Source organism: Thamnophis elegans, chromosome Z (assembly GCF_009769535.1).
Source record: "Thamnophis elegans isolate rThaEle1 chromosome Z, rThaEle1.pri, whole genome shotgun sequence".
Taxonomy (NCBI): Eukaryota; Metazoa; Chordata; class Lepidosauria; order Squamata; family Colubridae; genus Thamnophis; species Thamnophis elegans.
The window spans coordinates 74683502-74698790 of record NC_045558.1 but is presented as its reverse complement, the minus strand read 5'-3'; the positions used below and the strand labels follow the sequence as shown (position 1 = coordinate 74698790).

The 15289-nt window shown below is 39.2% G+C and overlaps 1 protein-coding gene across 1 annotated transcript in view; it reads right to left on the bottom strand.

Moving 5' to 3' along the window:
- Nucleotides 1-14521, bottom strand: part of STK17A (serine/threonine kinase 17a) — a 43932-nt gene extending 29411 nt beyond the window's left edge. Inside the window, 1 exon segment of the mRNA XM_032234704.1 lies at nucleotides 14148-14521. Coding sequence (XP_032090595.1) covers nucleotides 14148-14311 — 164 coding nt within the window. The 5' untranslated portion in view covers nucleotides 14312-14521.
- Nucleotides 14522-15289: the final 768 nt, after the last annotated feature.

Genomic DNA, 15289 nt, shown 5'->3' with positions numbered 1-15289 from the left:
GTGGTGCTAATGAATTATTTGCTAAGCATATTTTTGTTGCTTTTGTTTTCAGCAGTTCTAAGCATTATAATCTATTTTCTGTTATCGGATTTTATTTTTCTCATTCATTTTCCAATTTTTAAGTCTTGTGTACCATTACTGCTTTTACTGAATTAAACAGAACTACAATTATATTTGGAAATGAATATTTTAGCATCAGTGTTTAGTATTATATTTTATATAGGAATCTAGAAAAGACTTAAAGCATGACTATCAGTATGTTTTTAATCTTCTCATATCTGTACCAAAAGAAATATGTTCTTATAATGCTTGAGAGGCACATGACATGCATTTTGTAATTTGTTAACTAATACATTTATATTTTAATTTGACTTATGTTTTATTTGTTTATCTCTTTTAAATAAATTATTTATCTCTTTTAAATAATGTTTAGTTTCATTACAGGTTGGAATGTAGGAAAACTTTTATCCTATGGTTATATGGATTGATTAGATAGCTTTTAACATTCCTAAACTAAAAAGATAGCAATAGCAATAGCAGTAGACTTATATACCGCTTCATAGGCCTTTCAGGTCTCTCTAAGCGGTTTACAGAGAGTCAGCATATTGCCCCCAACAATCTGGGTCCTCATTTTACCCACCTCGGAAGGATGGAAGGCTGAGTCAACCCTGAGCCGGTGAGATTTGAACCGCTGACCTGCTGATCTAGCAGTAGCCTGCAGTGCTGCATTTAACCACTGCGCCACCTTGGCTCTATAAAGATAATTTATAGAAGGATGTCGGATACTATCTCCTGATAAGAAAATGTTTCTTAGTTTCTTGGCATCTGGTTATCTAACTTCAAATAATGTTTGTAATTGATTTACTATGCAAAGAGGGATTACTCTAATCTTATCAATCAATTTTCCTGTTTCATTTTTCTTTGTTGTGTTAACTATAAAAAAGAATGTAAGATGGGTCTCAAGGTTCTCCCCTTTTATAGGTAGATCCCACTTTACCAGGGTACTCTAATAAACTGCTTTTAAATGATTTTCCGACTTGGTTGCCTATTGGGAAAGTAAATAGAGGCAGAACCTATGGCTAGATTTGGCTATCGTGCTCCATACCTTAGCTAGAATAGTTATAATCTTACAATACAATGCCAGAAAACTGGAAATCATAGTATGCTTAAGGAAATCTGCAGATGCATATTGTATATTATGAGAAGAAAAGTGGTTAGTATTATTACTGTGTGTTTGAATGAGTATATCAGATATTTTGGGAAGTCACAATCTAGAAAAAAATTTGGAACTAAGCTTTTTACTTGACAATGATTTCCAAATTATGGAAGCCGCCCTTGCTTCTGAAAACATATATTAGGAATGTGCTTTTAATGTTGAAAAATATGATTCTCCAAACTGTGGATGGTTATTTTTATATTTATTTATATTTATTTTATGATTTTAGCATGTATGCTTTTATTATTCTTGCTTTATTATGTAGAATCCCTTACATTAGGGGAAAGTAGAAATAAGGTATTTTCAGCCTCAATAGGAAAAAGACTAACAGGAAACAGCTCTTTACTAGTCTTGCCTTGCTATTTCTTTTAACTGACTGGGAGCTCAATTTTGCCTTGTTTTTTCATGAGTCTTTGCTTTGAAAATCTTTTCCCAAAGATTTGGTTTTGAGATACAGTAATGTTTCAAGCTTGAAATTCTATGTTGAGCTCAAAAGCAGTCTGTTTTGAATTCAGAGCACCAGTTAGGTCAAAGCATGACTGGAATACCTCTAGTGAGATTTGAACAGTTCATCAGAAATTGCTTGAAATAAACTAAATGATAAGATACCCATGTGGACAATTCCTAGACACGCAATAGAAAACATAAATATAGTACAAAACCAGGATGTAATTACATATAGACAGCTTCTCACCTTAGAAAGAGGTGTATTACAATTAAAACCCTTGAATGTACTAAAAGAGGAAAAGGCAATTCAAACATAGTTTCAGTATGGTCAGTTACAGGCCAGATGGAAAAAAGATCAAAAAATCGGTTTTACACAAAACAAGGATAATTTACTAAAACAAATTAGGGATGAAAGTCCAATACATATAAAGAGACTATATGATGTATTAATAAAAATGGATTCGGAAATAGAATTAGTTAAAGACTGTATGATAGCAATAGCAATAGCAGTAGACTTATATACCGCTTCATAGGCCTTTCAGGCCTCTCTAAGCGGTTTACAGAGAGTCAGCATATTGCCCCCAACAATCTGGGTCCTCATTTTACCCACCTCGGAAGGATGGAAGGCTGAGTCAACCCTGAGCCGGTGAGATTTGAACCGCTGACCTGCTGATCTAGCAGTAGCCTGCAGTGCTGCATTTAACCACTGCGCCACCTTGGCTCATTCTAAATGATAAAGTGGGCACAAAATTTTGAAGAACCAATAATGCTGGATACATGGAAAAAGATTTGGGTAAGAAATGTAAAGTTTACACAAGCCCAAAATTTGAGAGAAAACTTTTATAAGATGTTTTATAGATGGCATTTAGATCCTAAAAAACTGGCCTCTATGTATCCAAATTTACAACCTAAATGCTGAAGATGTGATTGTGCTGATGCTACATAGCAATAGCAATAGCAGTTAGACTTATATACCGCTTCATAGGGCTTTTAGCCCTCTCTAAGTGGTTTACAGAGTCAGTATATTGCTCCCACCTCGGAAGGATGGAAGGCTGAGTCAACCTTGAGCTGGTGAGATTTGAACAGCCGAACTGCAGAACTGCAGTCAGCTGAAGTAGCCTGCAGTGCTGCATTTAACCACTGCGCCACCTTGGCTCTCTATCATATATGGTGGACTTGTAAAAAGGTTAAAGCATTCTGGATAAAAATATGGTGGATTATGCAAAATGTTCTTAAAAAAGGATAAAGTTTACCCTTCAGTTATTTTTGTTAGGTATAATTACTGATTGTACAGTTGTAGAGATTAACCTGATTTTGCATTTAATAACCACAGCAAGACTGTTGGTGGCGCAATACTGGAAGAAGGAAGATTTGTCTACTATTCAAGAATGGATATTAAAAGTAACAAATCTAGCAGAGATGGCTAAAATATCAGCATATCTCAAGGACCATTCAAATGAGAGATATAAACTGGAGTGGAGAAGATGGATTGATTACACTAAAAATAAATATGGGACTAAGAAATTCCAGATAGCTTATGACTGAAGAAACAAGGAATGATTTAATCTGTTTAGAGCTAGCCTAGCAAAGAAGAGTTAAAGCTCAAATGAAAGATGGTACTAACTTTTTTTTTAAAGTTTATCTTAGAATATCTTTGTTAAAGATTTATACCCTGCATTGGTTTTGGGAAGCTGGCGGGGGGGGGGAGACTGGGGGGTTGTGGGGAGGGTAGGGGGAGGGAGGTAAACATTTGTAAAAGGTTTTTTTTTCAAAATTTTCAATAAAAAAAGAAAAGAAAAAAAAGAAATTGTTTGAAGCTTCTTCTTTTTTAAAAATTACTAGAGCAACACATTCTTGAGATAATAGAAATTGGATCTGCCTCCTAGACAAGGATGCAATTTGGAAATACCGTAATTTTCAGAGTATAAGACCCATCATTTTCCCTCAAAAAAGAGGCTAAAAATCTGGGTGCATCTTATACACTGAATACAGTTCTTTTGCCTCCCAAAACTCTACCCCTTCACCAAAATGGCCATGCACAACTTGTAGGAAGCTTTTAGAGAGCTCCTGGGGATGGCTGAGGGCAGAAATGAGCAAAAAAATGCTCAATTCTACCCCTCCACCCCCAGGAGCACTCTATAAGCTTCCTAAAGGTTATCCATGCTCTTTTTTAATGAAAAATTGGCCCGTTTTTGCAAAATGGGACATTTTTTGCTTCTTTTTGCCCCCCCCCCATCCCCAGGAGCACTCTGCAAGCCCCCTAAAGGCTATTCATGTCTTTTTAAGGGGAAAAATACGTGCCCGTTTTTGCAAAAAATGGGCCGTTTTTGGAAGGTTTGCAGAGTGCAAAAACTTTTTTTATTTCCCTCTTCAAAACCTTGGTGCATCTTATACTCTGGTGCATCTTATATTCTGAAAAATATGGAGGACCATTGCCCTCTCTGATATTACCTTGTGTATCACCCTTGGGATAAGGGGAAGAGGAGGGAAGGCATACATCAGTCCTGGAGGTCAATTACATCAGACAGCATTGACCCCTTCTGCCCCTGGAGCTGGATACCTGCCATAAAATCTCTGCAGCTGAGCACTGGCTGGATAGGTATATGTAAATAGGCCTCAGTAGGATTAATGGATGAGAGGAAGTTGCCCTGCCTAACGCCCCCCAGAATTGCCTGAACAGACTGTATCTTGAACTGCCAGTATACAAGATGGCGATTTAATCTCTTGAGGTTTAGAATAGCTCTTCACCCCCACCCTGAGGTCTTAGGAATTACAAACAAGTTCGAGTAAAACTCCTCCTCTTGTTGCCCCTCTGGGACCAGCTGGATAGCCTGTATTTCCAGCAAATGTTGTACCTCTGAATTCGTAAGTGTTCTCTTAGAAGGATTGCTTGACACAGGACAACAGATGAAGAACTTCGGGGGTGGTGGAGAGGAATTCCAAAAAGAGGCCTGACCTCACAGTCCCCCCTAACCCAGGCATCAGATGTGATGTCCTCCCAATGGTTGGCAAAGAGAACCAGTCAACCCCCAATGGGAGGATTGGAGGTGCATCTACTTTGAAAGGGAAGATTTCCTGCGCCCCAAAAGGGCCACCTAACTTGTCTACCTCAGTTTGATCTGTCTGGGTATTGTCGTTGTTTGGGACAGAAGTCCCCTTGTGGGTGGACAGCCCCTGACCCTGAGCTTGGGTCCTGAGAGGAAGGCCAGTTGAAATATGGGGACAGGCAAAAAAAGCCCTTTCCTGTTGATGGATAGCAAAATCTTCCTCTTTGTCTCTGGACTTGACCAGGAAGGGATCCAGAACTTCTGCAAAGAGGTGCTCCCCTTTGAAGGGTGCCGAGGCCAGATGCCACTTGTGGTGGGTATTGGTTTGCCATTGACGTAGCCAGAGCAGGTGCAAATTTTGTGGCATTAAGTGTGGTGTCTGCTGAAAATTGAATCATGGCCACCAGCTTATTCAAATCTGGCGGAGCCAAAGCAATGAAGCTCTGTTGAAAAAGAATGTGGTTGTTGATGCGTGGGCTGCCCAGGCTGCTGCCTGATGGGGCTGCTATAGTGTTTTTTCAGCCCTTTTGTCCTCTGGTTTGAGGTTCTCCTCCAGCTCTCCTGGCATAGTGGCTGAGGTATGCGAGGCTGCCACTGGTACATCTACTTTAGGAATTTGGAAGATTTTAGATAAATCCAGAGCTGCATTATAAAATCTTTTGTCTATAGATGATGGATTGATTGCTGTCCACAGAGAAGACCACTGTCATTGGACCACATCGATAAATAGCTGAGGTGATGGGATGACCTCAGCTTCAGTGGTCAATTCTGAGTAAAGAGTCATTGTTGGATCAGGTGAGTTGCTGGGTTCTGGTTGTGTAGAAGTAGGACCCATTCTCTCTGAGTTCCTTGCCTTGAATAGCAGGGACCGAAAAAGGCTGTGCTGGAATAATCCAGTTTGTGAATGGGGATTGATATCCTAGTGTAGGTCCAAGTGTGAACCCAACCCCACTGTATTGTTGGATCTCCACAGCAATACCCGGTCTTATAGTCTCTCTTATTATGGTCTACATGTTGCCTTGAACAGAGGCTAGAGACCCCATCTCAGGGCAAAGGCCAGCTGCTGTGGGAGTGAAGGTGGCCTCCAGAATAGCTCTGGCCATCCCACTGGCCTGGCCAGAAGAAGCCACAGGGACGTGCAGATCAGCCATTGATCTTCATAGTGCTGCACTATTGCTAGGCAAAATGGAGCATTGGGGAAATTCCTGCTCTCTAGCTCTTTCTGGTGATCATTGCAGCATGTCTAGTGGGCTTGGACTTGTCTCATCCCTTATTTTTGACAAGAGTGACTGTCTGCTTTCAGCTCTAGTGCAGATTCTCTCCAGAGCCCTCTGCCTTCTAGCCTCATCTTTTTGGGCAGCCTTAAAGTTCTTATGGGGCTGCCCAGCTTTTCTGGCCGACTTGGAGCTGAGCTTCTTAAAAGAGTTGGAGGATCGTGATCTTTCAGGCAGTGCAGAGGATGTGCCACCAAGGGAAAAACCAGGAACTCTAACTAAGAGACATAGTCAGCTGGCAGTACTCACAGAAGGTTAATAATAGGCCAATTTCTGTTACAGTCTAATAACTTGGATAGGTAGTTTGAAGAAGGATGGACATGTCCATCCATGCTGAGTGACTGAATTGAAAGCTGGGAAGCCCGAGCAAAAGGGGAGTGTCTTAACAGCTTTGACAGACTCAGTCTAATAGGTGAGCAGATGAGATCAACCCATTCCTGGATGCTATCTCCACCAGGATGGAGAAGAAATGCATTTGCAAAAGATATACAATTCTGTAAATAATATAACTTCCTGGAAAATATGGCTCAAGGATAACATTCTAGTGTCTAATGGTAAAAAAAATGATTTGAAATGCTTTGCAAAACTTTATTATCCTGTTTCTTTAGAAACGTTAGAACAAGTTACATTTTTCCTCTTCTCCACAATATTTTTTGAATTTCTAATGAAATAAAACAAGTCTCTGATATAGATGCTAACACCTAGTACAGTACTATAAACTCCAACAGATGTATATAAAATGTTCATATTGTTTTTAAAAATAAAACTATTAAAAGAGAATTCAAAATAATTTCACTTGTGATTAACTGAATCCCATTTGTTTGTTTTTCAAATTTGTATTTTGATCTTATATGGGCCATTTGACTTATATTTGTGAAACATTCACATTTGACTACTACTTTTCATTAGAAATATTATGCATGATAGGTAATCTCAAGAACATATAGAAGTGGAATACATGGTTGGAGGAAGAAAAATAAGTAGACTTTTGTATTGTAGATGAACACAAAAATCCATTATATACCTCAATATATGGAGTGATGTATTTAGTACCACTAAGAACACTATATCAGCATATCCTTAAACACTGTGATGATCTGAGGGTTGAATGGATTTCTTGTCCATTCACTCCAGTAAACAAATGGCATGTCTGGAAATATGTAAGCATGCCAAGACCAAAAACTTATTATAAATGATATCTAGGCTTTGTTTTTAATAAATCAGCTTAATAGCTAAAAGCATACCATAGGAATCACCTGAAAGATTATCCTATTAGGGGATTCAAGCTTTTGATTCATCTTTTGAATTTCCTTAGGGGGATTATTTTTAGTTAATAAAGATCATATTTATTTATTTATTTTATGGCATATAATACATGGACTAGTAATATATATTTACATTTCACCCAGGTTAGTAAAACATAATAAAATATAAATGTTACAAAGATCTATGTTCAAATATCAATGTATAGGCCACCTAACCATTAAAGTACAGCATTGCTTATATTTTAAAAAATCAGATACTGGACGAGCATATACCCTCAGCTTACAGCTAGTCACAATGTGATCTACAGTTTGATGTGGGATCCCGCATTCACACTGAACAGAGGAATGCCCTATTTATACAGACAGATGCCATATGAAGTGAGAATCCTATTCAGGAGTGTCCATTGCTGACGCAGTAGTTCAAAACCTGTCATCTTTTATGTAGGGTCATTTATATATCTTTCTATGGCTGGCCTTTCAGCAACCCATTTGGCTTCCCATTATTTTGTTTTCTTTAAGCGTTTTCTTCTTCATCATACTAGTGATTTGCTGCAGGTTGTGGGTCCTCTTTTTGGATCAACAAATGCCATTTCACATTAGTACAACTGATCGTCACAAAGGTGCTTTTTTCAAGGGGCAACTGGACTTTCTTGTTTTCCTTTGAACATAGACTGGAGTCTCTCATGTTCAAAGAAAAACAAAGAAAGTTCAGTTGCCTCTTGAAAAAACACCTTTGGGACAACCATGACCTGGATGACTGAGAATCTCTATAGATTGGTCTTTTCTGATTTCTCGGCACTAGATTATTTAACAGATACACTGACTGGAAACTGAAGTTGTCATTGTATTTATTGTCTCCAATTTGGCATACTTTCCTTGGCTTATCACAAAGGAATGTAATATATATTACATTTTAATAGATTAAAATTATAATATGTAATCAAATTTAATAGCTCTCTGTTTAAAAAAATAAATAAAACAAGTTAAGAAGTAAAGATGCTGTCGGATCTTAAAGATGATAAAGATTTCTAGACATCTGGAATGCTCTGACTAGGTTGCTTTAATGAATTATTTGTTATGGTTCCAGAGGTATACAGATAATCCTCTACTTATGACCGTAATTGAGTCAGAATTACAGTCAAATGTCTTAGAGGTCATAACCAAGTCACCATGTGATTTCACTAATTTTATGACCATAAATTGGCTTTCTCAAACAAATTCATTAAGTTACTGCATTTGTTGTTGAGTGGATGCGCTCTACATGGGGCAGCCTTTGAAGAGTATTCGGAGACTTCAACTCGTCCAGAATGCAGCCGCGCGAGCGATTGTGGGTGCACCTCGGTACACCCACGTTACACCTATCCTCCGCGAGCTGCACTGGCTACCGATCGGTCTCCGGATACGCTTCAAAGTGCTAGTCGTAACTTATAAAGCCCTTCATGGTATTGGACCTGGGTACTTGAGAGACCGCCTGCTGCCAATTACCTCCCAAAGACCCGTCAGATCACACAGGGTCGGCCTCCTCCGGGTTCCGTCCACCAGCCAATGCCATCTGGCTACTACCCGGGGGAGGGCCTTCTCTGTAGCAGCTCCGGCCCTTTGGAATGAACTCCCCGTGGAGATCCGGACCCTCACCTCTCTCCAGGCCTTCCGGAAAGCCATCAAAACCTGGCTGTGCCGGCAGGCCTGGGGTTGATGAGTTCCCCTCCCCTCTCGACCGGTATGGCTGTGTGATTTTCGTGTATTTTAATTATGTGTACTGTTGTTTATGTTCCCTTTCCCCTTTGAGTTGTTCGCCACCCTGAGTCCCTCCTGGAGAAGGGCGGCATACAAATGAACCAAAACTGAAACTGAAACTGGATGAAGGGAAAGAACTTCCTGTTGAAGGGAGGGCAGGAAGCTTTTCTCTATATGCAGAAGGAGCCATTGCACTGAGTTGGAGAGAAAACATATTACAGCCCAATGCAGCTGTTATCTTCCTACCTGCTAGAGGTATTTATTTACTCCATCATGTGAAGGATGAAATTTATTACTCCATCATGTGAAGGATGGGATTTATCTAGCAAGCAGTAGACTTTGCTTTCAAGAAGGATGTCTTAAAAGGATATGTCATATCTTCAGCCAATCTTGAGAGCAAAATTTCTGCCTGTCAAAGAGACTGTCCTAATCTATCTATATCTGGCAAGCAGTATTTTTATTATCTGAGATATTCTATTCTATTATCTATTTGGTTTAATTTTGGTTTATCTTGTTTTTGGTGTTGCGGTGTTGTGTGCGACCTTTGTCCCTTATCAGGGGGGGATTTCTCTTATGGTTTTTTTTTTGTTCTATGTTAATGGTTGTACTGGGTCACACGTTTGCAGCCCTAGTGATGTATATTGTGTATTTGGGTGGTTTGGTTGTGGTTTTTGGTTATTGTGTGAGTGTGGAGAAAGATAAAACGGATTTTTAAGGTGGGGGGTATAGTTATTTTGTTGTTTTTATGTTTGTTGTGGTTGTTGTATTTCTGTTGTGGTTAGTTACAGGAGGAGTCAAGGGTTTGTTGGTTTATTTTGGTTGGGAGGATTTGGTTTGTATAGAGGTTAAAGGAGGTGGAGTTTTTTTTTACTTTGAAGGTGGTGTTGGTTTGATTGGTTCTAATAGATTATCTGAGAAAAGATCTATCCCAAACTTGTATTTTGGGATAGATCTTTTTCAGTCAGCCCTACCCTAGGACAGTGGTCCCCAACCCCCGGTCTGCGGACCAGTGCCGGGCCGTGGAGTACCTGGCACCGGGCCGCGCAGCGGCCGGGGGCCATGACCGCTGCAGCGGCCGGGGGCCATGATCGCTGCAGCGGCCAGGGGCCATGATCGCTGCAGCGCAAAGGCTCCTGGGCCGTGCACAAGAGCTCCTGGGCCGTGCGCAAAGGCTCCAGGGAAGAGAGCCCCGCGCAGGTACACAATCAATGTGTCGTCGCGAACAACGCCCCCCTACCCCTGCGCGCGCTCAGCGGGCCACGGTAAAATTATCAAAGGCTGACTGGTCCGCGGCGATAAAAAGGTTGGGGACCACTGCCCTAGGAAGTAACCAGGTGGCAATAGTTTGCAATCTTCCATGCTGGCTTCCTATTGACTTTCTGGGGAAGCCAATAGGGAAGATTGTATATGATGATTAGGTAATTGCAGAGCACTTGGCAACTTGTTGTAAGTGCAAATCAGGAGTGACTTAACAACCCTAAGTTCAGATGCTGGTCATAGTCCCTTTCAGCACCATTGTAATTCCAAAAAGTTGGTGAACACATGGTCATTAAGCAAGGCCTATTTGTATATCAATACATACATTATATATATGCAAATATAATGGATTAATAAATAACATACAATAAATACAGATGTATCTATCAATGAATCAACCAATTAATCTGCAATCTATTTGCAGAGGATTAAATGCATACACAATAATATATTATCTAACTTAGATAACACACAAAATATAGCTATTGTGCAAGTAAAACTAAAAAATTCTATTACGTCCTGAAAGAAGCAATCAAAAATTAAAAATACTGTAAGAATAAAATACAGAGCCTTATGGTAAATCATTTCAGATTTATAAAAGGATGGTTTGTTTTCTACACACATTTAAACTTTACCAGTATTTTGCAAGCAGTGCTGTAAACCTCCTGTTTTTCCAACAAAATCTATTTATGCCAGACTTTCATTCTCTTTTCATACAGGCTTCTTTACTTTTGTTGTTAGCTGTGTACTTAACATAAACACCCACTTAATTTTTTATCAATTTGGGATCATTATGGTATTATACAAATGAAATATATTATAGAGCTGCTGCTATTATATCTAATTCCTTTTAAATGGTGCCCTGGGAATCCTCAAATTACTACATTTTCAAAAGGAGTATTCACTCAGGCTTTATCTTATTAAAAATCTGCAAATCATATATAAATTAATATAAGATGCTTAACCATGAATAAAAACTGAAACTTAAAAACCTTCCTCAATTGCAAAAGCAAAATTGCTCCATAGAAACACAAACTTTAAAAAAGTGATTTGAATGATTGTATTTAGCATTTGTTGAATTGGGGGGGGGGGATTGGTATAAGCTTAAACATATTTTCCCCAAAACAATCCTATGAAAAAGAAACATAGACTTAAAATGAGGTTCCACAGGTACAGGTGGAAGCCTAAGTTTAACAACTAAAGTATACTTTGTGGCTATTTAACCGAGGAATATAACCAAAGTTAACCTTTGTAAAACTATAATTAAAATACACACTATGTATTTATTTATTAATAAATATATTATTTATTAAGCTTATGATTCAGAGTTTGAAAACTTATATTTGAAACTGGAGTACAAAATCTTTTTTTTAAACTGAGGATTTCATGTTTTCTATGTGAAGTGACTATGGCTTGCATATTGATAATGCGAATAACTTTAATTCTATTCTTTCTTTCTTTTGTACTAAATTCAAGTTGTGAAATAGTCATTTTTATTACCTCTACTTCCATCTGGAAAACTGACACATTAATACTTTATTATGCTGCTTTTGCAATATTAAGTGTGCTTGAAATTATCAGTAATAGAGCTTTCATACAAGTTACTTGCATATATAATATAATTATATATAATTTTAACTTTTCTACCACTGTAAGATGAATTCCTAGTTGCTTTAATGTTAAAACTAGCCCATACAAATAATGTATGAATGTATAGATTAAGTTAAAATTCTAATAGCAATGCATGATCATTTCATCGACAAAAGGTGAAGTTTATCTGTTCTCAAATTTTGTGAAGCTGAAGGTCAGCTAGCCATTTAAATCTAATATATTCTTACAGACCCTGATCCAATATTGTATAATTCGCATAGCGAATTCATTACCTGAATTTCACTTACCTTTTCCCTGGAAACAGGCAATAGACCATAAGCTGGGCTCTCCCTGGTATTTTTAATATCCCTAGGCTTTGACCAAGTTAAGCAAGTAGTCATTAATAGAATAAAAGATATAGAATTCCATGCAGAAATAAATAGGATGCCTCTCCACAGTAGGAATAGAATTAAACAGGATGTGTGGGAACCATCAAGATATTTAAAGGATCTGATTTTCCCAAAACATAGAATAGCATTCTTCAGAGCCAGATTTAATATCCTCCCCTCAGCACTTCTCCAGGGCAGATATAGCCCTGGCTGCTCCGACCCTCTGGAATGAACTTCCCGTGGAGATTCGTACCCTCACCACCCTCCAGGCCTTCCGCATAGCCCTTAAAACCTGGCTGTTCCGACAGGCCTGGGGCTAAAGACTCGCTGCCCCACTTCGAATGGTATGATTGTTGGGCTTTTAACTATGTATGGTTTTTATGTTTTTGTTACTCTGTTTGTATTTCCCCTCCCTTTTTGAGTTGTGAGCCGCCCTGAGTCCCTTCATGGAAAAGGGCGGCATACAAATAAATTAAACCTAACCTAACCTAATATAATAAGACCCCAATAGTGGAACGAGTATGCATGTGTGGTAAATGAGAAGTCGAAATTATCATGCATGTCTTATTACACTGTGAGTTATACAGTGCTTTTAGGTCAATGCATATTCTCCCCTCACTAGAGAGATTATCAGTGAAGCCAGACAATTTTTATGTAGACTGTCTGCTCCGGGATGTAAACCTGGCTACTATGTTTGCAGTAGCAAAATTCTGTGCTTCTGCAATGACCACAAGGAAACAATCAGTTTCAGGACTAAAGATGTTTTCTTACACCAATTTTTCATAGATATCTTGAACAATTTTTAGAGAATCTATATTTATACTTATACTTATCTACTTATTCATCAAGTACACATGGGCACAATCCAAACTATGATACAATGTATGTTATTGATATGTTATTGGTTATTATTTATTGTTATTGGTATTATCTTTTAATGTTATGGTAAATAGATTCTTGTCTTTTGCTGATCTATGACTGTGATAAACTTTATATTCTAAATTACCTGAATATCCTTTAAACTGATTTGTCAGGAATGAAATCTTCTACAGGCCAATCTAAAGTTTATCCTATTCTGTATTTTACACTGTTCATATGGGTTAGAGAGATAATATTGCCACTGTAACAACTCTCAGCTATTTAGGTTTATGAAAGATTAAACACAAATATAATGCTGAAAGGGCTTCCAATTCTCTCTTCTGCTTCCCCCTCCCCCAAAGCTCCATCAAAATTATGACCCAGAATAGCTACAAAGGGAAGATTTGCTCGATTTGTTTGGCTCACTCTTTAATAAGGACAGTTCCACATTTCTGAAACAATGTGGAACCTGAGTGTTTGAGTAGCAAGTTGAGCATAAATTGGATAATGATTAATTTGGATTATAATCTTCATAGGCGTCAGTCAGTATCAAACAGGCTAAGTGGGGATAATAATAGTTACAAACTGGTGAGATTTTCTTTACTTTCTAGCAAATATCAGCACCGGAAACCACAGCTACTATTATATTACATACTTGTCGCCATAACCAGAAAGAGACAGCCCTGTTCACCTTTACAGACTCAAGATGAAGAACACCTATACTTGGGTGCTCCGGTACTAACACAAGGCTGGGTGAATTAGGGACCGTAAGGAAAAACCGGGGGAAAATTGTGTAAAAATTAGATCTGGTTTACTGGAGGTTTGAGGAAAAGCATTCTTAGCATCCAAAGCGGATTGTGTCCGGGCACAATCTTGACAGCGGGTTGGGATAAGCGTGCCACGGGGAGACTTTGGTCTTCTCCCCGAATAAGAAGATAAGGCTTCTTTCGCTCTTTCCATCGCTCATCCCTCACTGGTTTTCTCGAGAAGGAGGGCGCAACTTGTGCTACGACTCGGAGACGTAGCACCCATATGTTAATTTCATGTATCTCCCCTCCCCGCCTTACCTGCCGAGTTCACGGCCGGGGCTGATGGTATAGCGGGCCTCAAAGGACTCGGTGAGAAGGGAAGTCTGAATCTCAGTCAGGAGTCCCCTCCGCGGCTGTGGACGAGGCGTTCGGCTATTGCGTGAAGAAAACCGCGGCGGCGGCCTCTTTTTGTCTGAACTCATAGCTAAAGTCCGAGAAGACGGCGGCGAGAACAGCAGCACCCGCGGCTTCTCTTCTTCTACCTCCCTTTCGCTACCAAGTCAAAGCACACGCCTCACTTCGCCTTTCACTTAATAATTCGAAGAAGCAGCAGCGACAGGCAGATGACAGCAGTTCCAAGAAGAGCAACGGCAACGGCACAGAGCTGCGAGCAACCACCACGCCCTCCCGCGTACTCCACCTCTCCTTGCTACAACTGACCCCGCCCAAACGTCTACCTGCAGGGAAGAAAAAGAAGGGCGGGACGTGCTCGAGAGTGACGTTGAGCTGTAACCTTACTGACTCGACAGGCCGGTGGACGAACAGCGGCATCTAGCGATGTAGCGCCCAAAAAATCGACGGTTCCAGGGGAGACTGAATTAGTACCACAGGTATGTTTGCAAAAACGAATTAATCTTCAAACGGGGATGAATTTTTGGAGGAAACTATCCAAAATCTAAGTATTGGAAAATAATTTCAGAAAAAAATATGTTCTTTTCTCCATGGACTTTTTCTTTGATATTCAAGAACTTGTCAAACAATAGAGACTGTATTCTGAAAGTCGTTGAATATATTTGTAAATTTTAAGAAAGATACAACCCAGTTGGGAAAGAATAATGTAATCCACAAATTTGCCACCTTTGAAACGTTATCCAGAATCAATGTTTTCTCTTGTTCAAGTCTGACATGTAATTAATATATTTTATTGTATGATCATTTGCTTCCTGACACATTACATATACTAAATGTATCATTTGCTTCTGTACCCTATAACACCCCCCTTTCAGGTTTTTTTTTTTTTTTGCTTTGCCTAAATTATTTGGTGATTAGTATTTATGGGAGACAAAGAAATCTCTCTCACAAATTCAGGGATCAACTTCTTATCAGCAACATGCAAAGTCAGACTTTCCCAGGGTGTCTGACCTTGGAGGCAACAGATTTAAGGTCTTGGCAGCATAGCG